Source organism: Macadamia integrifolia, chromosome 14 (assembly GCF_013358625.1).
Source record: "Macadamia integrifolia cultivar HAES 741 chromosome 14, SCU_Mint_v3, whole genome shotgun sequence".
Taxonomy (NCBI): domain Eukaryota; kingdom Viridiplantae; phylum Streptophyta; class Magnoliopsida; order Proteales; family Proteaceae; genus Macadamia; species Macadamia integrifolia.
The window spans coordinates 4,184,143-4,208,685 of NC_056570.1; the positions used below are offsets into that span (position 1 = coordinate 4,184,143).

At 36.7% G+C, this 24,543-nt stretch overlaps 1 protein-coding gene across 2 annotated transcripts; it reads left to right on the forward strand.

Moving 5' to 3' along the window:
• The first annotated feature begins 8,927 nt into the window (after positions 1-8,927).
• Positions 8,928-20,831, forward strand: LOC122062140 (exosome complex component RRP41 homolog). Of its 2 annotated transcripts, none has more exons than XM_042625809.1 (11): positions 8,928-9,307; positions 9,387-9,433; positions 9,614-9,674; positions 10,540-10,578; positions 10,665-10,732; positions 13,974-14,052; positions 14,137-14,173; positions 14,951-15,067; positions 15,147-15,247; positions 19,142-19,231; positions 20,375-20,831. In XM_042625809.1, the coding sequence occupies exons 1-11, from the start codon at positions 9,254-9,256 to the stop codon at positions 20,420-20,422; spliced, it is 741 nt and encodes a 246-aa protein (XP_042481743.1). In that variant the 5' UTR covers positions 8,928-9,253; the 3' UTR covers positions 20,423-20,831. The 2 variants fall into 2 exon arrangements, with proteins under 2 accessions (XP_042481743.1, XP_042481744.1); XM_042625810.1 differs by having other exon boundaries at positions 8,935-9,307; positions 15,162-15,247.
• The last annotated feature ends 3,712 nt before the right edge of the window (positions 20,832-24,543 follow it).

Consider the following 24,543-nt stretch of genomic DNA (forward strand, 5'->3'; position numbering starts at 1 on the left):
TAAAATATAAAAAATTAAGACTGTCTGCGTTAATCGCGCGTGGGTGGTGGCGTTGAAGGAAAGCTATTTTAGAGTTTAAGCACGATTTATGGTTATTTTAAAGAACATTTACAATTTTAACAACTTTTTAAGTAGAAGATAAAAAAAACCCGGGAAAACCAACCACCATATATCTGTATACACCAAAGGCTGATTTGGTCTACAGTTACATGTGACTTTCACAGCTTGAAGATGGCCCATCAAACAGCTTTTTTATTTTGGTTGGATTCTTAATTCATTTTTTCTTGTGGTTGCACTGTTGGTATCATTTTAATTGATTAGTTGAATTTAAAGAGGTATTATAATACAATAATTTAAAAAAAAATACTATATAATAGATTAAATGGTTTAAGATATATATATATATATTTTTTTTTTAAATAACCAAGGTGTATGGAACAACTTACAAGCACCAAGCACCGCAATTAATCCTCAGGGAGACTAGCTTTAGATAACATTTTTTTCTAGCTTCAAGCTATGATTGACTCTTAATAATACAGGATTTTAGATACTAGTATTGGATTAATCGTATTTATCTAACTGTCAAGGGTTCAGTTCGGTCTGAGTCAAACCGAGTCAAACATTTTCATTTCATCTTATCAATTCGGCTTGAATTTTTACCAGACAATATTGTGGATTTACTAGCTCTATGCAAAAACAAATGATTTAAATTATTGGTCAATAGATTGATGCCTAGTGCATGGCCCCCACGTTAGACTGGCCAATGAGAGTGAGCATAGACCACATGATCTGACAACAATCTTTTCCCCTAGATATAATTTATTATAAGAAAAAAATGAAAGATTAATACTTATCTTGTGATTTTTTAAAACATTATATTTCATTGTTACATGGATAATTACCATATACAAATAATTAATACTAAAGGCAAAATCACCCATGAAAGTGTGTTGCATATAGTTGTGCAATGAATTGGATAGCTGGATTGGGTCAACTTTGTGATCCACTATTAACTAGAAATATCCCTCTCCGAAAAAAATTTCGTTGCTGTCTGGGTTGCAACCACCATGGTAATAGCCAAGAGAATGAAATCCCAGGGGTAGGTTTAAAATACCCATCTTGAGTTAATTTTTTCATACCTACCCCTGAGATTCCATTCCCCTAGCTGGCACTAGGGGTTGCAGCTACTTGGCTACAACCCAGGCAGCAGCCAAGTTTCGTTCGCCCCCCCTTCCCCTTTTCCCTCTTTTATTATAACACTACACGATTAATTAAATTACTATATATGACAAATATTTGTCTTGAGTTAGGATTTAGGACCACAAGATTGAAAGGTGACATGGACAAAACACCTACAAAATTTGTTTTGGGGGCTAAACTTTAATGATTTAGTTAGGAAGAAGGTTGTCTGACCAAGCAAGTCAGGATAATCATGTCAATGATATGTGAGATAGTCTAATCAATTTCATTCCTTGATTTTGGATAATTGTATCCAAACCTTATGTATATTGTACCTTTTATCTGAGCGAATTCCATTTTACCAAAAAAAAAAAGAAAGAAAAAGAAAGAAAGAATCAAGCAATGAAGGGGAGTGTACCAATGGGTTGTGACAAAAAGGTAGTAACCATACGAGGGTAGTGATGTCAGTTTATATACGAAGGAAATAAATAGATGCAAAGGTGCTACTATACCTACCTCATTAACTCAAAGAACTTATTTGTGATCATTTATGTACTGTGATACTCACGTCACCCACCGTCCAACGGTGTGAATTAAAACTTTGTACCAAATTAACCCACTAATATGTACCTAAATTTATATTAAATAATTTAGTACAAATGAAAGACCTAGTTTTCCTAAAGCCAAAGTGAAGGGGAATCCCTTGATTACAGAGGCTTCAGATATGCATAGGAGGGTATCGAAAGAGTATTTTGGAGAATGTGCTAAAACCCTATAGAAGTTTGTAAACCCTAGAATGGTGTAGTGAACCTTCTATGTAGGGGAGGAAAACCTGTTTTGATAAAAGGAAATAAGAATGTTGCTTGGTCGTGTGGTCCCTGCGCATAGACATAGGAATGTGCAAAATTACCACTTCACCCGCATAAAAACAAAATTGCCAATTAAGTAAGTTGATGCTTCTATAGTATACACACTTTCATTGGTCAAACAAGCAGGTAAAGATTTATTGCCCAAAAACAAACGTGAGTGTTTGAAATTCTTTTAAGAGACGGTTTTGTGAATAAGTGGAATGGGAGAGCACATCAAAGAAGATTATGCTTCTCTCCAATGCTCGTCCAAATATTGCCCAATTCTCTCTTTCCATGACACTCGCACATTTCAAAATTCAATTATTGTGGAAGTTTTTTAAATTCAGACTCATTTTAACCCTTCAAATGCTTCTCTACTTGACAACCATTGGGTTTTTAAATGCACAGATGTCAGAGTCACAGATACAAAGTGAATTGGAGAGGAGCCAATAAAGTACATGGGGATACAATAAAATCATTTGAGATGAGGAGAAGAGAGATAAACATATAAGCACGATTTTAAGAATCAATAATGGATCAGCCCTATTGGTATCGGTTGTAATGGATACTGATACTAGATAGATGTGATAATTTTTTATAAAATAATGTTTTGATATGAAATCAGTATCACCGATACCTGATCAATATGGATCGGTCTATATAATACAGATGTATTTTTTTATATAATATGTTTAATCTGAAATCAGGTTTCAAACTTTCAATACGTATCGGTATCGGTATCGGTATCGGCGGTGACTGATTAATCCATCCACAGAAATGCTTGTTTGAAAGAACCATTTCCCACTGTTCGTTAATCATATCACGACACGATAGCCAGTGCCTCATATTATTTCGGAGGTCCCATATGACCCTAAAGAGCCAATGAAGAGGCGAGTAAAGGAGCACTAATACCAGACAAACGTTTTCCCAGATCGGGATTCGGATGCCATGTGTGGTGTTTTGACAACTGTCATCACAATATAAAAGATTTGATGGCCCATTTAATTGACATAAATTAAAGATTTCTTTATTGTGAAAAAGAAACCCTGCCTCTCACTACGGGAGATATATGCCGAGACATAAAAGGAGGCAAAATGACCATAAAAAAGAAATTTTATTCTTATTGATGTTCTTGCGTGCATTATGAATGGACCTATGTTGGCGTAAGAGTCACATTGTTAAGTTAAAATAGGTATACAATGACCAGTGTGCTTGGTGGTGCATGACCCTATGTTTGGGTGTAAGGGTTTTTCATGGACAAAAAAACGCTTGCCCCTTTGTTATATAATATAAAAGGGAAACAAAGAAGGTTGTCATGTTTCACAGCTCTTGTGCCAATGTGGGGGCCAATGGGATCGTGTGTATAGACTTCCATCTAGGGTGGGCTCATAGGGATGCTCCCTATGTTCGGGTGCAAGGGCCACACGACTTGGCAATGATCCTTTGACTAATACAAAATTACATAAAGGAGAAAGAACATCACCTTATAGCACTCCCTACTGAAATAACCACCCCGCTCCTCCCCTTGGATGCCCGCATGTGCTCCCATGATTACCTCTATAGAATACTTTTTGACTAAGCCTGCTTTCATTTTCAGCTTCGATTTTGTGTAAAAGGATTAAGTTCCTATCCAGCTGTGTGTAGTGTATGCTAGCACCTCTATCTCTCTCTTTCTCTTCTCGCTCCCCCTCAAAAAATAGGAGCAAATATGTCATTTCATTGAAGGGACTAGGGAGGAAAGAGATAGACACAAGATGGCACGTACTATAGAACACTACGTAGTGTGGCAATGTTCTTTTTCCCTACCATTGGAGAAAGCTTTCCTTTGTCCACATTAAGGATTCACCATGGTGTGAAAAATAATGATCCAACATCTAATCATGATTCCTCTCGTTCCAAAACAACTGATTCACATTATGTTTCAAGAGTTTAAATGCAATACAATTGTTTCTCACCAATTCCCTTCCAATTTCGGCTGATTCATATTGAAATCATATCAAAGTTGGTTGGACCTGATTCAGATACTGATTTCTTGTTTTAGAACGCTAGGCTCAACCACGAATCTACCATCATAATTATCTCCCCTTATTTGTTGGAGGTCCAAAATTCCTCTTTGTTCCAAATAAAATGACGGTCATCACCTAAAAAAGTTCTCCAAAACCTAAAAAGAAAACACAATAATGGTCATCAGTGAAGGAGGAATCCCTTCTTCACCGTAACTTAAGGAAAATTCTGTCCTAATTAAAAGAAGTTATCTCATTCAAGCCATCACCGAACTTTTGATATTGATGTCTCAAAAAAAAAATATTCTTAAAAGAAAGATCAAAATCAAACTAAGATCTCACCTTTCTTTAGTGAGAGAATAAAGAATTTTTTTTTCCTCATATGGTCCCAATTTTTTATTTTTATTGAAATTATCAAAATATCTTAGATCTTTTATACAGCCACCGTCATTATCACACTTTTCTTATTTTTCATTTATAATTAGATAATTAAATAAAAAAAAATTAAAATCCAACACCTTCCCCTTTCCATTTCACTTTTATTATTTGAGTCTGTGAGTCTGTGACTAGTGAAAGTGGAAGACGACATAGACAAAACAATACCTCGTCAGATGATAGGTTACAGGAAAGAATGGAAAAGATTTTTTTTTTTTTTTAAATAAAAGATGCATTTAATCTCTTTTAAATGGAAACTGGTACCTGCTTTTTTTTACCCAAATTGCCTATTAATTATCGGCGGGTCAACCGGGGGAGGTGGTCTGGTGACTCTGGTCTGATTTCTATAGTCAATGAAACTTGGAGAGTGCGCACAATTATTCACTATCACAGAGATGACCAGATTAATATATACATTAACTGTTCAAAATATGTCTAATAAGATGTCTAAGCTATTTTTATAAGATAACTAACTCCTTTACTTCATTGACTATTTATGCTACATCACTAGTGAGACAGATCATTTGGATTGGGTTGAACCTAGCTAGGTTAATTGGATAAGGATCGATTCTTTGTTGCATGACACGGAGTGTTACGAAGATCCAAGGGTTGGGAGTAGGGGTGTCAATTCCTAAACCAAACCGGTAAAACCGGCCAGATCGAACCGATAACAATACGGACCGAACCAAACCGAAGCCTTATTGGTTTGGTTCGGTTTTGAGTATTGCAATCCCAAAACCAAACCGAACCGCACTGGAAACCGGATGAACCCGAAACCAAACCAAAACCCGCTCAAAACCTGGACCAAAACCGAAACCAAACCGGTAAGAAACCGAAACACTCCAAAATTCATTAAAAAAATCAAAATTTGCATAGTTTTGTATACATTTGTATGGAAAGTCGAATCCAAACTAGACCAAAAACCAAAACCAAAACCAATCCGGTTACAAATCGATTTAAGAAATCGAAGACAAATCGAAACCAAACCGCACCGAAACCGAAACCAAACCGAAATCGGAATTTCTTTATTGGTTCGGTTTCGGTTTCAACTTTCCCACACCGAAACCGACTCAACCCGGACTGAAACCGAGCCGGACCGACCGATTGACACTCCTAGTTGGGAGCACCTTGGGCTGCGCATCCTTGCCTTGGACTACTTGTCTAAGGGCCCCCAACAGTTAGATTTGTGCGACAGAGGAGTCAATTCCAGGTTAACTCCATTGGCTCACGCTTCTTCCTTTGCAACCACAAAATGATAAATCAACCTTCTAAATAATTGTTGCCATTATGATAGGGGTGTCAAATAAGTTCAATTTGGTTTTGATCGATTCGATTTTTTTACATGTAACAACCTAAACTGAAATTCGAACCTCTAAGATGAGATTTGATTTTGGGGTTTTCAGAAAAAAAAAAAAAAAATCAACATAAAAAATCTCTACCAAGCTGAAAATGTCAAGTGGAGGGACTCACATTTATATGAGATGACCAAAATCCTTAGAGGAAAACAATGTGGCATTATTCTCCCAACGCATTCAGTCAAAAAGCCTTCAACATATCCACTTTCAGAGCTAGTAAAGCCCCTTTCCCTTTCCTTCTCTTCCTCATTTTATGGACTTGAGTAACTGTTATGCTATCACTTTGTTGTCCAAGATCTGTCTTTAGCTACACAGGTTGCTTGATTAGTAGGGATCAATTGATTGGAGAGAGGCTTTATTTTGGAAGCAATATGTTTGGAGATAAATTTTATATGCCAAAGAAGGTAATAGAATGTCCCCCGATTAATTCAGAGGGAAAGTCAGGAGACAGTAAGGATTAGATCAAATGAGGGATGAAGGTATGTGATAGATAGTAGTCATCTATTTGGATTATATATTTTTATGCCTTTTGCTTATGAAAAGTACCAAAAGTAAGAATAAGACTTACCATTTCTCGACCATGCTCTGGACGGACTAAGGGTGTTAAACGGGTTTAGTTCTGGTGTAAATAGTTCGATTAAGTTCATTACAAGATTTTTTAGGTAAAATCAAAACCATACTATTTAATCAACAGTTTCATATATTGGAAATTGTAATCATTTATAAACATTTTTAAATGGTTTTCTAATTTTTTATCCAAACAACTTCTTTATCATTATTTTTTTTTTAGCAAAATGGATATAAAATTTAACACTAAATTGAAAATTTTAATTGTCTATATAATTTTAATATTTTTTTAATGTAAACTTAATTTTTTTATTGACATGTATGTAAACGTAATATTGAATGACTTATTAATTGGTTTAATGGTTTATCAATGGTTTAAATTTTAAAATCTTAATTGAATCGTTTATTAAATGGTTTCAATTTTAAAATAAGAATCCAAGCATTATTAAAAGGTTTCACGCTTTTAGAATAAATGGCTTGATTCAGTTTGGTAAATGATTTCGATTTCAAATTCAAATCCTCCATTTTCACGGAATTATCTCGAAGTAAGGGTGAATTTTTATTCAATTCTATTAGTAATAACTAATAAAGGAACACATAGGAACAAATAGAAGCAAATCCATTCTATATTATATATATATATATATATACCGATATACAATGGGGTTGGCCACCCTTAGAAATCCAAAAAACTTCAAAGTTAGAAATACTTAAAAGAAGATAAAGACAATTTCATAATTAGGTTTGAGGGCCTAAATTTAAAAGACTATTGACTTAATTTATCCTCACATGGGGGGTTGTAGTCCAACTTTTTTTAATCTGTATCTACCCTAATAGGGGGAGGAGAGATGAGGACCATAAAGCTTATATCCAAGACCTTTTGGTAGGATGGGCTTTATCGCGTCACACTCTACCAATTGTGCTAGACAATTGTCCTATCTGACTTTTGATTATTATTCAATTGCTATGTGAACTGACATCAAAATCACCTCTATGATTTTTTATCCAAATAAAATAATAATAACTGCCTAGTGCAGTTGATGACCTCCATTCAACTTTCATTGAAAGCGACAAGGAACAATAAATACCCCTTTGTGAGTGGCCCAACTTTTGATGTGTTTGTTTAGAAGAGAAAAAAAGGGTGGGATAATGAAATTAGTGGATCCCAATTTAAATAAAATAATTTATATTATATTCTTCTTCTTCTTCTTCTTCATAAGGACAGCTGACAAACAAGATCTACTACAACACCAAAAATCTGCCCCATCCATCACCGTTGCAACACAAAAAATTCTGTTGCAAGCATTGGTAGCCAAATTGTGCAAGCCAGCAGGGGTACCACAGTACCAAGGTTCCTCGTGCACGATACTAATAGGAATCATCTCACACCTGCATTCGATTAGGTACCTCGCACCCACAATCACACACTCTTACGTGTCGCACAAATCAAAACATCCCAATTATCTTACCCTTTTTTACCTTTTCCACTTTCCTCCATCAAAGAAACATGGCGTTCATGAGTTGACCAAACATCATACAACAAACTAAAAATTCCCAAGTTCATAACATTTCCCATGTTAATCTACCACTTCTTGCCAATATGTTAACTGTCGCATGCACTCACCCATGTTCTTTTGCTCCTTGCAGCCCCTGGTATACTCCCTTGGATTGGTGGGTTTTCATATCAAAGACTGGTTCTAGGGCTTCTCAGACCCGTGAGACATGAGAGCAAGTTTAAAAAATAAGTGAATCGAATTGGGAATTGACCGACTCATCTTGGAATCAATCAGCCATGACCAATCCCAATTTCTGCCGTTCTGAAGCCAAATATTCACGCCTATATTCCCCTGTATTAGTAGGTTTTTTCTAGAGATGCAAGTTTGGCTCTGGTGACTCGAACTCGCCCTGAGCCCGCATAGGGCTAGGCCTTGAAATTTTTTTGCCCTAAGTTAGGGTCATGGTGGGCAAAGGCTGATGTCTGTGGCTCGCCCTGAGCCCAACTTTAACTTTTGACCTTCATTTGACCCTGCCCAATCCCGATTTATTGAGTATTCGATTGCCAATTTTTTTAAAGTTTGGTAATCATTATCCACCATAGTTGTATAAGCTATTTAAATTTCTTATCCAATGATTTTTTTGGATTTAATTTTTATCTTACTTTTCAATTCCAAGGGATTTGGTGCAAAGTCGAATGAATTTTTAGTTATTTCATATTTTATAGGGTCAGGGTATACCTAGCCCTAGATGGCAAACCAAGGTCAGGGCCAATTAGGGACATCCCGCCCCAGCTCTATCCAATCAAGGCCCATCAAGGTGGGCCTGGGCTGGGCTGAGCCTTGCAGAGTCCGGCATGAGTTGAAGTTTATAGGCCCTGAATCAGAGTTGAGGGCGGGCTTGGGCCCAGCTAATGGGACTCAAGTTGGACTAGGATTTCAAGAAACCCAGCCCAACCCGGCCCTGTTGCAACCCTAGTTCTTGATTTTTTCCATGTCAAATGGTGATTCTAGAGTTTCTGGGATCGATTCCTACCGATTACAGTCTGATCTGAATTGATACCGGCAGCGACCGATTCTGTAACCGATTTCCTGTTTTTAAAACCCTGGTTGAGAAGAAAATTCCATATTTGCCACTTCCTTCTTCCTATTGTTCTTTGTTCTTCCAGTTCTCCCCGCAGGTTACTGCGGTGAACTATTTGCAACGGTCGACGAGTCTCTTCATAGTTCATACTCTGCTAACCCTAGAGCCTGAAGATAAAAAAAAGAGAGGAGTATAACAGTATTATATCCTCACTTCTCCCATTCCATCTCCTCCTCCTTCGTCGCCATAGTTCCCTCTCTTCGCGGTCAGGCCTCATCTAATTCAGGAGATGGAGTACGTTAGCCCCGAAGGGCTTCGATTAGATGGCCGTCGCCCTATGGAAGTAAGCTTCGATTTCTCTCTTTGTTTTCACCTTTTATTTGAAGTATTTTTCAAATACTTAATCTTATATTGAATTTCAGATGAGGCAGATCCGTGCAGAGATTGGCGCTGTGTCCAAGGCTGATGGGTATGCTTATTCTATTTCCTTCTTACTTTTGATTTACATACTTGTTTGATTCCTTCTTCTTCAGTTGTTGAATTTCGTATCTATTTAATCTTTGATAAACTTCTGGATTTTTTTGGTTTAAAAACTCAAACATATACGAAGATTAGTGATTTTAGGCTCATATGTGCACTCTAATTGCAGCTCTGCTGTTTTCGAGATGGGAAACACCAAGGTCATTGCGGCAGTGTATGGCCCTAGAGAGGTAGAACTCTTCATCCCCACCCCCCCCCCCCCCCCCCAAAAAAAAAAATGGCGGGTCTCGGAACCTGAGCAACAATGCACACTTGTATTTGTTTTTGAGAGTTCAAATATTATTCCTTTGTCCATAGATATGCATGTGTGTGTGTGTGTGGCTTGAATGTCTATCAACACAGATACACTGAGAAGTATGTGTTGTTTAACACATAGCTTACTTAACTATTATTGGAAATCTGAAAGAATCGAAGTAAAGATCAACACTTAGCTTGCTTAACTATTATGTGTAACATCTTAGGTTTTGTATGAACTTCATGTGCCACAACAGAAAGACTCATTGGTTCTCAAATTCTTCACTAAAATCCAGAGAGATAAATGGTTGGTTTCAGAAGTGTCAAGTTTGTGATTGGTTGAGGAGGTCTCTGTTAGTCATCATGGTGACATGAAGTGATTTGACAAAGTTCTAAGAGTTTCAGCATTTGTTGAGTTTTTCGTAATCTGTAACAAATTCATTTCTATGCACTTTATTACTGCGTACATGGGGATAAAATCTGCAATGTGACAATTTATTTATTCTCAGACTGAAATTTTCAGAGATATGTTTTATGCACTTTTACTATATTCCTCATTTTCTTTAGCATTATTGAGAATTTTAGTTACCCTAAAAAATTATCCCTTCTGTGAATTTTCACAGTTGGTATGTACACCTGCAAAGGGTAATTTTAATCCCACTAATTTCTCATTACAGTATTTAATTTTCTTTACCAGCAATTATTGCATTGACTTCATTTCTTGACTCCAAGAAAATGATGTTGCTTGTAGCACATGTACTATGAAATTAGAGCTCATGTAACATCTGTTCTTTTCTATAGGTCCAGAATAGAAGCCAACAAATTAATGATCAGGCTCTCGTAAGATTCCTTCAATTATCTGTCCTTTTGTCTTCAGGTATATTCATGCTGTAATTTTGTGACTGACTACGTATTACTGTATACAGGTGCGCTGTGAATATAGCATGGCTAATTTTAGCACTGGAGATCGTATGCGGAAACCAAAGGGTGACAGGTTATCCTCTTTTGAGCTACTTTTGTAATTGTGTGTGATTAGTGTCTTATATAGATTCCTTTCTCCCGGTATGAAGAATTTGACTTGTTTGCTCTTAACATGTTCTAATGTACTTAATTCACAGATTGAAATGTACACAACTGAAATGTACTTGCATGCTTTTCACCTATTTTTTGGTTTTTAGTGGGATATGTTTCATGTGGAGCTCAATAAGTAGATACTCGTCCACCCCCCCCCAATTATTCTGTCTTAGGAAATGTTTCTTTTTTTACTTTGGTTACTTGTATAGAAGATGGGAAAATACATCTTAGCTTTTAAGTGACTCTGATAAACTCATAAAAGAGAGGTCCAGCAGAATGTTCAACAAGATTTCTACCTATGGAGCATTGCATTTACGAGGCTTAAAGAAAGACTTAAATGTATGTTGACTATCATTGAAATATGGATTCACATAAACTCTGTATTTATATTGATATGGTTCCTGATATCGGAAACTGACACTAGCACAAGATGTCAGACTCGGCAAACTCCCCCAAAGTAGGATTCCAGGACTCGGGGTGGGATACGTTACTTTTTATTTATTAGAAAATTTAAATGTAATTCATACCAGATAGATAATTTATGTATTATGATTTTTTATTTTTTTTAAGAGATCAAAATGCTTAAAATTGTGTTTGTGAACTTAAGTTCAATGTCTTATCTCTATATATTATATTTTGATATAGTTATAGTTTATTATAGTATGATATTTCTGCATTTTAAATATATTCTTCAAGTAAATTTATTTCTTATTACTTCTTACTCTCTCATTTTCTTGGAAAGTCTTAACCTTTTATCATGGATTTCAGTGTCCACATGCATTGGACATCAGTGCAGTTTCTATTTTAAAGTGTCCAAGTAACATAGCATAAATCCAAATAAGCTTGCATACTTGAATTATGTTTAAGTTTGAAACCTAATTTGTGTCAAGGTTTGGAAGAATACAAGCTAGATTCTTTAGTACACAATCAGCTTACAAAGCTTTTTTTAAGATTATGAAATAGGCACGGAGTATATTGCTCTTTTTTTGAATCAGCTTACAAAGCTATTTTTAAGATTATGAAATAGGCATCTCTCATATTGCTCTTTTTTTTTGTTTTTTGGATGTAAATATATTGTTGCACCAATATTTGGTACTATGGCAAAACAGACAAACAAATGCCTCTGTGAAGGAGGAGACTACAAGAGAGGATGGTGAAGAGTTTGAAACTTGCACACAACCAACCCACCCCCCCCCCAAAAAAAAAAAAAAAAAAAAAAAAAAACCATACAAATCACAAGCTTCAAAAATTTTCGTAGCTACTACCATTTTACTACTTTTTTAATGACTTACTGTTTTTTGATAACTCATATTTACTGTTTAAAATTTTTAGCTTTACTACATGTAGTGACTTTAGAACTTTTGCTTTATATAGGGTACGCAACGGTATTATTTGCAATAATTAAACTCCACTAACTTTATTATTTTCATATTATTCTTGACTTGTTTATTTTTGAAAAGAGCTTTAAGACTCCAACTTGTTTTGGAATTTTTAATGCTATTATGCTTGTCATGGGGATGTGAATTATTGCCATGCGTGAAGAGTTTATGGTTTCTGCTTCTTGTCCTCCTCCCTCTTCTCATGCACGCACACACGCACACACACATAAAGGGGGGGGGGAGGGGGGATGTGGGAGAGAATATATGAGTGAACTACATTTTATCTTTTGACAGCCCCAAATAAAAGGAGAAGGACAAGAAATTAAATTTGAGTTTTGGATTGCTTTGGGATCGAACTTCTGTGTCTACCAATATGTGGGTGGTCATCTGCTTAAGATATTTTTTATAAAAGCAAATAAAATTGTTCTGTAGAGAGATTTTCTGGGTTGTCAGCCTATGAGAGTGTACAGTTCAGAATGTTTAAAATGGCTCTTTGAGAGTGAACTACATTTTATCTTTTGACAGCCCCAGATAAAAAGAGATGGAAAAGCAACTAAATTTGAGTTTTGGATTGCTTTGGGATCAACATCTGTGTCTATCAATATGTGGGTGGTCAGCTGCTTAAGCTTTTTTCATTTTAAGCATATAAAATTGACTGTAGTTGAGAGCTTCTCGGTTGTCATAGCCTTTTCCTCAGAGAGTACAGTTCATACTGGTCAAAATGGTTCTTTGAGAGGCTTGTACAGTTGCACATGATCATTGGGAACTATATTCATTCATAAGCATACACCAACTAATTAAAGAGGTCCTACCTATGAATTTTTTTTTTCTTTTCTTTTCTTTTCCAGCAGCCTAGTTTTGTTTTTCAAGGCCTACATCACTTCAATTTGGTATTACGCTGCTTATTTCCTATGGCTCCAAATTCATAGAAAATATGTAGTTGCCTTTCTCATCATCAAGAATGGTTAAAGAAAATTCTGTTGGTTGGAATAAAAAGGCGTACCCAGTGCACGAGGGTCCCGCCTCTGCGGGGTCTAGGGATGGTCATAATGTATGCAGCCTTACCCCCACTTTGTGGAGAGGCTATTTTCTGACATGATCCCATTACCACTTGGTCACAATGGAGCAACCTTACTGTTGCACCAAGGTCTGTCCTCTATTCTGTTGGTTGGGATAAAGCTCTAAAATATGATGAATAGTTTATAGAATGGATGCTTCCAGCCTTTCTAACTGGATTCCAACAATAAGACATGGGATTAGAAAGAAGGTTGTGGTAGTCTTTAGAAGCAGTTTCCCCCTTGTGGTAGTGAAGCGGGGACTTTCCCCCTCATTCTTCACAAGAGCAATTCTCATTTATGGTAGTCTTTAGAAGCACTTTTAATATTTTTATTTACTCTTGCACTAAAATGGTTGTTTAGAAATGATTGAGCCTTTTTCAAATTCAATAAATGTTGGTTGATCGTATACTTCATTATAGTTTTATTATTCAGAGTATCAGATCCTATTTGATCCCTTTGAATTCCATATTCGAAGTTGTGATCGGATCTATTCATTAAAAAGAATCTATTCAAAACATTCTCATGTATCCTCGGTGCTATATTGGATTTGAATCAGATTTCGGAGAGTGTTAAATTCTTCATGTTAGTTCTCTGTCATTTTTATATCCACCATCCAATATGAATCAGTAGTTGATTTTGGAGCAATCCCATTCCATACATTACCAAATTGCATCCTAATCTTTCAGTTTCATTGGATTACATGAATGTTCTGTTATACATGCAGGCGATCCACGGAGATATCTCTTGTTATTCGCCAAACCATGGAAGCATGCATATTGACACACTTAATGCCTCGTTCTCAGGTTCTTTCACCAACTTATGTTTTCCTCCAAACTTGCACTTTATGATTCATTTTGTAAAGCTTTTATTTTTAATGGATTTTGCAGATTGATATATTTGTTCAAGTTCTTCAAGCTGATGGAGGTATGCAGATTTTTTATTTTTATTTTTATTTTTATTTTTATTTTTTTTGGGAAAAAGAAAATTTTCTAGGTGGTGAACTGGTGATCATTTTGTTGGCCTGCTTCCCTTCCCTAAGCCCATGTTTGGTTCTCCAGAAGATGGGAAACAGGAGTATGCAGGGACGTTTTCTTTTCTATGTCTGGTTATGCCTTTTATGGGGTAGTGCAGAAAATGTCTTAATTTACTACTTGTGAAGGTTTTTGTTGTTTGGTTGCACGGAAGGACCACCCATTTATAGCTATTAATCATAAAAACCGAGTCCCCTCCCCCCCTCCCCCCAAAAAAAAAAAAAAAAACCGAAGAAACCGTAGAAGGTTACATTTTCTTGTTATGAAACCTTCCATGAAATCATTCACAAAATAGGGCAGACGTGAACAGACAATAACAGCACCGAAACACACACAACTGTATCAATATGTTGCATTATAGTGCACTAGATCTTTGTTGTGTTTGTAGAGCGTACTACATGAGGCAGAAAAATTGGGTAGATTTTGTTTGGAACATTTGGTGTTAGCTGGAAGATGTAATGTCTATATTATAATTTTATGCCAGAAGAGGTTGGTAGTATGCCAAACATTGGAAGGGGGGATTGTGTAAATAAAAAACTTTTTCCTTATTTTTTTTTTTTAAACCAGGTAAAGTATTTCAAGATTTTATTTTTTTATTTTTTTAGACATATTTCTTTGTGATTGAGTCTTCATATTGTGAATTATGTTACTGTAACCATTTTGTTTGCAGGAACAAGATCAGCATGCATCAATGCTGCAACTTTGGCCCTTGCAGATGCTGGGATTCCAATGCGAGACATTGTTACTTCATGTAGTGCTGGATATCTCAATAGCACTCCTTTGCTTGGTAAACCTATGAATTCTTCATTATCTACTTTTTCTATATGGTTCTTAGACTTTGTTTAAAGGTCTTACTTTTGTTTGAGGTACCAAATGTGAAGATCTAAACTATGTGGAAGATAGTGCTGGAGGCCCAGATGTCACTGTAGGAATTCTAACAAAGCTGGATAAAGTGACTCTTCTTCAGGTCCTTTTCTGACTTTTTATTCTTCAGTTGATTTTTTGTCCTTCTTTTTGTGGTGCCACACTCTGTAAGAGTCTAGGTTTAATTTTTTGCTTTGTTATGGTTTCCATTTTCTTTTAACATTTCTACTCACTGCAGATTGCAGTCACCAATAACTGGAACGCATAAGGTTCTGTTTTCCTTTTTATTTCCTTCTGTCAGAGCAGAACTATTTTGAGAAAATTCAGGCTATTTCCTCATAATTTTGGAATTGGATTTAGGATTAGAAATATACTCCCATCAGTGAGGGAGAGAAATAGCTGTCTACCCTTGCTGTATGCTCTGTACACATGGAGACATTTCTGATAACTCTCTTACTGTAGCTAAATTCTTCCAACATCTCTATGTAGTTTCCTGCGGCTGGCTAGAACTAATTAAAAATGAATAAATATAAAGAAAGTGATGCTTCTGTTGGTGTTAGAACAATTAGGGTAGAGACATGGAAGTTTCAATAACAGTGGGATTACAAGAAGAGATAGCATGAGAGCATTAAGCATGTATTTCTTTGATTAGTTATGTATGAATTTATCGGGCATCTACAGGTGTGAGGTTCATTAATGATGTTGTAGATGCATAGTTTTCAGTGATGAGACTGGATTAGGGGGAAATGCCAAGTTAAGATTTAGAACTTGGGCAGGGTATTTTAGCATCAAATATTTTAAGATAAGGTGAGCTAGAACCAAGTATATTGGGCACAGTCTCGGTAAAATTTGATGAACAGGGTAAGCTCAAGGGAATTGTCAAGATTGATGAACAACAGATTGTCCTCAAGCACCCCTCTTTGCTATTTTAGTTCAATCATCTATTAGGAGGGAGAAGCTGAGGATATTTCCTACAGAACAAGACACGTATGCAACTAGCTGTACTCTCTGGGGGTAAAACACCTAGTTTTCTCTCCCTGATGGCTTGGCTAGTTGTTGGTGGTTTCTAGTGCATTGCATGGGTTCATATTTATAGCTTTTTGTCTTCCGTTTCACACTCTACCCTTTTAAAAAGCTTTGATCTTTATTAATAACTTTATTACAATATCATTTGGAACAGCATTAATAGGTGGACTGCTGAGCCAAATACTATTCCCAATATACTAACTACCTTTCCGACATTGGCATTGCCTGGTGCCATGTAAACTGCCTGGTTCCAACTTCCAGGCCATTGGAGTCTAGTGGCAATCACCTGGGTGCATAAAGATTGACTGGGTACATTGTTTATCCTTGTTAACAAGATGAATGGGAGAATGCTTGTGTGTCTTTAACTGATCACACAAGTTCTCTATATATAATATAGAATCATGATAGAGTCATGATAGGAGTACAAATCAGAAAATAAAAAATAAAGCCACCCCACTCTAACTAGGGTCGGTGGAGGGTGGAGGGTGGAGGGTGGAGGGTGGGGGGGGGGGAAGCCCCAATGTGCCCCTGTGGCACACTTATTTTTATTTTGACAACCATGCTTCCCAACCCATATGTTTCTCAATTGATGCCTTATTAAGGTGTTTGCATTCAGCTACAACTCTATAGTTCATTGTTACTTTAAGTCTGTTTTAGTCTCCATTAGACCAAACACCAACAAATACGAAGAAAAATAGAGACAGATTCACATACAACACAGATTTAATGAGGTTCACACACCGATGTGGTGTGCTACGTCTTTGAGCGATGAAGAAGAATTTTCACTGCTGTAGAAGAGAGGTCACAGTGGAGATCGCTCAAATACACTTAAACTGCTACAAGAAAACTCGCCCAAAAACCCTAGCTCGAAAATCCCCCAAATTACAATGCTTGAACAATAAGACTGTAGTACATTATATACTCCTCCAAGTTGCGGGGTAGCCCCTGCACTTTCATACAAGATCAGTGTTGGGCTCCGGGCTTGGGCCTATCAACCCAACCCTTCTGCTACAATTACAAATCTCAGAGAAAAAAATCCCATTCGGGTTGCCACCAAATTATGTCAGAGTGGGTCATTCTTCAAAACGGGTGAAGAATTCGAGGCAAACATAACAGTCTCTATGTTCATCATGTATGCTGCTGCCCCACTCCCTGACCTTATTCCACCTGTAGGGTTTGAATAGTCTTGCATAGCCTATTCTAGCCAACCCTTGTAGGACCCCTAGTTTCTAAGAAATCCCTTACACCAATTCTGGTTATTGATGAGGACATCATTATAAGATTTACGACTTATCAGTAGATGACCAACATTATGTGTAGTTATTTTATCTTGTTTTAATATTATTTTTATTTAGTGTCCAAACTATTATGTATTAATGTTGTAGGGGAGTTATTAGGAAGCTATTACTGGAGCAGCAGTTATTAGGTAGTAGCTATTGCTGGAAAAGTAGTATTTTTAGGGAGTTATTTCTCTTTCTTCATTTTGGGTTTTAAAAAGGCTCTATTTGGACAAGATAATGATGAATTAAGCAAAACTTCCTGGACTCTCCATCATTTGTAAGCCTCTCTCCCCCTCAATCTTCTCTCTACTTCTTCTTAGTATATGTGGTAAAATTCTGTATTCTCTCTTATGTTCTCCCCCTCTTCTCCTATTCTCTGTCTCTTCCTCCATTGCTGTTGATACATACTGAATCCATGCCCCCACGGATTAATCTCTACCATACCTCACTGTTTTTGTTATGTTCAGCCATCAACACCACTGTTTACAATTTTAATTACATGTCACACCTGTTATTAAGTAAGAATAGCCTTCTTTCTTTTGCTATTTACATTTTAGGTCTTGTTACTCACTTCATCTTATTAGTATCCTGCTGTCTTTGTCAATTTTCCTCTTCTTTTTAAGTTCCTTATATTGAATGTTTGATGATTTCATGTATTAGCTGAGTAGTTAAGTCATTAACATGGCACCTAACATTTTTGGGAATAGTGAAAGTTCATGCATTCATGCTGATATCATGCTGCTTATGCTTTTCCCAACTGATGCCTTGTTAAGTTGATTGCATTCAGCTGGGACTATTGTTCATTGTTACTTAAATCTATGTTTTTAGTCTTTATGTTCCTCATGTATGCTGCCACCACTCCTAGACGTGAGTCCACATCTAGGGTTTGAATAGTCTTGCATAGCCTGTCCTAACCAGCCCTTGTAGGACCCCTAGTTTATAGGTAATCCCCTACATCATATACTCAACTCATTCTAAGGTATACTCTATTCATTTGAAGCCTTCAACCCAAAATGGGAATCTTGCTTGAAGTTCTGTAACAAACAGTGGAAAGACTTCTACTAGAACTGTCATAGAGAAACAGAATCCTCACCAGTCATCTCTGATCTTAAAAATAAAGAAGGGCGTCATTTTATTATCTGAAAAGGTAAAGAAATGAGTATCAGCTCAGGAAATGCAAAAGTGTGAATTTTCAATGGTTTGGGTCATCTGATCAAAGCTAAATTTAGACAGTGTTCATATAATGACCTGATTGTGATGGGCTTGTGGATGGGGGGCTACTGTAATGCTTTAAACATTTTGTACCTGCTCACAACATGACCATTTTCTTTCATATTTATTACACATGATTGTTGATATTGAGAAAAACATATCAACTGTTTCCAATTTTACCATTTAATTCATATGACCTTATTTCCATTCTGGATTAACATTTTGGTGATCCTAGTTCTCTAATGGTGAACTGCTATCACGCATGCTATACTCACTGTTAATTTGGTAACTGAGATTTGTGCTTCTTTGCATTTGGTTTTCTTTCTTTTGGTTCACATATGAGTGTGAGGAGGGTTTTTTTTTTTTTTGGGTGGGGTGGGGGGGGAGGGGAGGGTGTTGTGAAGCTTTAAAATTTTGCATTATATGGGCTAGAGTCAGCTTTACTAGATGATAATGATGGGTGGGTTGATCTGTTGCAGATGGATGCAAAGCTACCAATGGACATCTTCGAGAATGTCATGCAACTTGCGATAGAAGGGTGCAAGGCTATAGCAAACTACATTCGAGAGGTAATGCAAGATCATCTTGGTTTCCTGTCCAATGGCTTTCTTTAAAAAAGGGGTCATTAGTGACTGTGATTTGCTTAGTTTAGGATACATATGTTGGAGTGTGGATTTTAATACAGAGTAGGTTTGTACTATGGTTCATCATTGAACTTTTTGAAGACATGTATGAGTTTACTAGGCCTACAAACATGGTCCTATGGTTTATGTTCTTCTGATAATATTGTTTTTTGTCAAGATTACAGAGGGGGTAAAATTCCACGTTGGAATCATAAGGGGTGCTTTAAAAACCTTTAAAGATAGTTCAGACTAAGCAGAGTTAATGAGGTAAATTATGAATCACAGAGATTGATGACCAAGATGGCAAAATAAATCTTTTCTATATCCTGGTCTAGTCTTGGCATTAATTGAAGGAGATGTTGCCTTAGAACTGTAGAAGGGTAAATGAAATCAAGAGGTGTTCTTAGAGTTTGTTGCTAACTTGCTATTGATGCATACAATGAAAATTGAAGGCAGATTTTAGAAGATGGCTATAAAACCAGCCACGCTTTATGGAGGACTAAATTTAGCAACGGAGTGTCTAAAAGAAATGACAATTTCTGAGAATATGATGTTGAAAAGAGCACATGTTGAGTCTTGAAAGGTAGAATAAAGAGATGCATCTGCAGGAACTGACAGATGGTGGGCCAATAGGAGAAAATGAGTGAAAGTTGACTTGGATGATTTGGTTGTGTTATGAAGACCAGTGGCTTGTACTGCATCAGTGAAGAGTGATACGTGCAAGTTGAAGCTCTAGAAGGACACAGGAAGAGCCAATAATGACTTGGGAGTTGAGGGAATGATAAAATACATGAGTGCTTATGATTTAGGAAAAGTTTTCTAAGTTGAGTGGAACGATAGAGCAGTGCTCATGTGACTGGCCCCAAAGCAGTTGCGGATTAGGCTTTTGTTGAGTTGAGTGGGTTGGTTGAGTTAATCTACCTTCTTTGTGTTTTTATTTTATGGGTCAGTCTAAATAGAAGTATAGTACTTTCCCACCCTCCCTATTCTCTCACTACTGCATTATTCCATGTCAAGAGAATGATGGGTCTTCCAAAATTTTCGGAAAGAACCTGTTAATCATTATTGCCTTGTTGGTTTGATTGACAGGTACTGCTGGAGAATACAAAGGAATTGGAGTATCGGCGGGGCATATAATTTCTGTCGAGGTATGGAGCTTAAATTCCTATGTTGCGGGTTATTCCCCAACAACTTACCTCAACACCTGCAAGGGGTACAACTCAGGCACCAAGTCTTAATTTTGGATTATTCTTTCTTGATTTTGCACATCACCTATGGACCTTGAAGTGACCAATTGTAGGAGAGTCCACTCTGGTTCTTTTTGGTGTAAAATTGCAGCCCTTGACTGCAGGGAGGTTGCACCCTTCTTTTCTATAGAGTTTGAGAGCTTGATTGATCAAAGAAAAGTTAGTGGAGTTCAGAATGAGTTCTTCTTTGTTCTTTTTCCTCTTTATTATTTATGTTGACAAAAGGAAAAAGTATATCATTGTTCTAACTGGAAGATTTATTCCATATTGCATTGTGTGCAATTGTTGTTTTTGTAAAAGCCTTGACTAGCACCAAATTTTGCCACATGAATGGGTGACATGGGATTTTCAGCCAAATGGATATTTAGAAAATGGTCTAAATTGGTCACATGTTGAATTTTAAACTCAGGTCTCAATCATATACCCTTTCATGTGTTGACATATTACACCTTTTATTCTCGTTTGTTCCTTCTTTTTTCTTACATAAGTATATCTCACTAAATTTTCAAAGCTTTGTTTTACCACTTAGAGCAATTTCATTTCAAATGAAACTTTTACACATCGGTAGGGGTTTGGGAATCTACTTGGCGATGAATTTCAACCTTATCAAATCTACTACATGGCAGATACTTGTGTTGGTATGAAGAATTGAGGGTGCCTTTTAGACCACCTAGACTAAAATAAATCCTTAGTCTCCGTTTGGTTGGTGGCGATGGGTCGGGTGGGAAAGTTGAGAGTGATGAGATCCTTGGTGTTGCATCCATTTTTTTTTTAGTGATGAGATCCTTGGTGTTGCATCCATTTTTTTTTTTAGTGATGAGATCCTTGGTGTTGCATCCATTTTTTTTTTTTTTTTTTTGGGACTCAGAACCGAATAAAATTCTAAATCAATACTACTACTAATTAACCTATTAATTGAACCTGGTTCATCTCGGTCTAAATTGTTAGAAGTAAGGATGTGAATTTGAAATCGAAACCGTTTACTGAAATCGAACCAAGCCGTTTACACCGAAACTACGTTCGGTTATGGTTTCAAGTTTTAGGCTGATTAGCTAAATGGTTGAAATTGAACAGAGCCGTTTAATCCATTGGTTTCAAACCGAATTGAAACCGTGAAAATCGAACCATTTAAGCCATCAAAATCCATCCGATTAACCTGTTTAAAGATTAAATAAGGTGGTTGTAAAATATCATTAGTATATCATTTGATTCAAAGATTGAGTGCTGGAAGCCTGAAAATAATTCTGGAGGTAGCTTGCTCATTGTTCGGAATGTCGATTAAATTAATCCAACGCACTAAGTAGAATGTATACTGATAAAAATGCAATTTTTGCTTATACCATGGCATATTATTATAACACATTATTGGGGGGGGGGGGGAAAGAAGAAAATCTATGTTGTAAGCATTACTTACCGACTTGTTAGATGCGTTTAAGACAATTTTCTATCAAAATATTTTCTTTTGCTTAGTTGTTTTAATAAAACATAATGGTTTGCATTTCAAATTCTCAAGATTGAATCGTTTATCACCAAAAGCAAATTTTAGTAAACAGGAGAATAAACTAGCAAACCGATTGCTACCCGTTTAGAAACCGTATGGAATAAACTGAAATCAAAACCGTTTAAAACCGTGAAATCGAAACATTTAAAAACCGTGGAAACCGAAACCATTTACTAAATGATTGCGATTTTAAAAAGTGCAACCGTTTAGGAAATGGTGTGGTTTTGGTTTTAGCCAAAATATATGTGAATTGAACCAAACTGTTTAAACCGAAATCGAACCGATTAACACCCTTAGTCAGAAGGGTCAATTTGGTTCAATCACGGTTCTATTGAAATAAAATTCTAAATTAATTCTATTACTAATTAACCTATTAAGTGAACCCAGTTCATCTCGATCTAAATTGTCAGAATGATCAATCCAGTTCAACCACAATTCTGCATCACATGATCTTTGTGGTTGGTTGAAGATTTCTTGTACAATCTATTGCATTTTCCCCTGTGTATCCAAACACATTGTGTCGTCGGTCGCCTTGGACAAAAGGAAAAGATAACCCTCCTTGGATTTTCTCTCTCCAGGCGGTTTCAACACCCTGTGGGAGGTTTGTGGGTTGAATGTATTAGCCATACATAGGCATCCAACTAGGGGGGCATGAGCTTATCTTTTAGATGCCTTATGTCTGGATGTAGAGAACACAATTGAGTAATGTTCTTTTTCTCGAGTATTTTTTATCCCAACATTAGATTACTTTTAAATATAAGACGATAGCAATTAAAAGAAAGTTACAATTTTTAATTTAACACTTTGTGACAAGTAGTAACATGGTGCTATTATGAGTCGTGGCAACAAGTAGTTCATGATAGCATTGTGCCCTCCCCCTAACAATTGGGTGGTTGTGAATAAGGATGTCAATCCTGAGCTAGCACCGGTAGGCCTGATTGAGCCTGACTCGCTGAAGGTCCGACCTGAATTGGCCTGTTTAATAAACGTGTCGGGCCTAAACCTGACACGTTTATTAAACGGGCATTTACGGTGCAGGCTACTAGCTCGTCGGGCACCCAATCTGCTCGACTCGTTTAAGAAGCTCACTTGAACCTAGCCATTTAGGCCGATCGACCCGACCCCTTTAAAACTGCCTAAATACCTATTTTGCCACTATTAATACAAAATAATAGTAAAGACTTTGTAATAAAAAATCTATGATAGATGATGCTGAACACGATGTTAAATCCAACTTTGTAATAAAATAAAAGGAGAGGGATAGGAATGCTAGCACATTACCTAAGAATAAGGTATGCTAGCGTGATGATAATCGTAGGATTTAGTTAATTGAATTCCAACTGTTAGATTTGCATCTAACTTTATAGAAAATGATACCTGAATATGCAAAAATACACTGATAAAACCTGAGGCATACTGTACTATTTGTGTTGGGAAATTAAAATACATACTCTGAAAAAAGTACTCTCTCCTGAAACGTTACTCGCAAGCACTTTCAAATTTAATTTGGAGAGTGGCCTCAGCGCTTAGGGCTTTTCTCTCGACTTCTGTGGGATCATCGCTGGTGGCAGCTAGGAGAGTTGGGAAGAGAGGAAAAGAGGAAGAGAGGAATGAAGGTTTAATTTGGAAAGTGCTCGCAATGCTTAGGGCTTCTTCTCTCGATGTCTGCAGAGATCATCTCTGGTCGCAGCTGGGAGACCCATCTTCTTCCAGTAGCAACTTCTGGGACAACGACTGCTATTGACCTCCGGGAGCTCAGCGTATCTGTGTAACAACGCTGCAATGTATCTTCTTTCTTATGATCTTCTTGGAATTTCAGTTCTATCGGCATTCCCCATTTGTCGGTGCCAGTGGCAGAACTAACAATCCCTTCTGAATATTTGATTAAAAGTTTCTCTGCATCTCATGCTTAAATTAAGTTCGACTAGATAGATAGATAGATACTTAGGTGGTGAAGAGATTTTCTTATTAGTGTGTTTGTGTGTGTGTGTGTGTGTGTGTGTGAGAGAGAGAGAGAGAGAGAGAGAGAGAGAGAGAGAGAGAGAGAGATCATAGATATACTCTGCACTTCTTCTTCAAAAGTCATAGACCTTCAATGGTGATTTGAAGAAGATAATGCAAAGTATGTTTATGATCTCTCTGTCTCTCTCTCACCCCATTGAAGTAGCACACTTTTCAATATCCCTCCTCCTGCTTCTCTCTCTCTCTCTCTCTCTCTCTCTCTCTCTCTCTCTCTCTCTTTACTGTTAATGGGGAGTGCCAATTTGCTTGGGTGAGGGATGCATGAACTGCAATTTCTCCCTTTGTTTCTGAGATAGTTTATCCTCTTCTCTATTGTCTTAGATTTCTTTAGTTTTCGGTTGTGATACATGCAAGTGCTTGAAAGTTCTGATGGATGACAGTAACTTTGAATATTGTCTTATATTTTTTCCAGTTTATCCTCTTCTCTGTTGTCTTAGACTTTGAATAACTCTTTGTGACAATAAGTGAGCTCAGGGTGATATTCATTT

What these genes read in the sequence shown, in the direction of transcription:
- LOC122062140 (XM_042625809.1), top strand. Translation starts at nt 9,254, where the DNA reads ATGGAGTACGTTAGCCCCGAAGGGCTTCGATTAGATGGCCGTCGCCCT. An exon ending in AAATTAATGATCAGGCTCTC is followed by an intron (nt 10,579 to 10,664) that starts GTAAGATTCCTT and finishes TACTGTATACAG; the next exon opens with GTGCGCTGTGAATATAGCAT. An exon ending in AGTTCTTCAAGCTGATGGAG is followed by an intron (nt 14,174 to 14,950) that starts GTATGCAGATTT and finishes TTTTGTTTGCAG; the next exon opens with GAACAAGATCAGCATGCATC.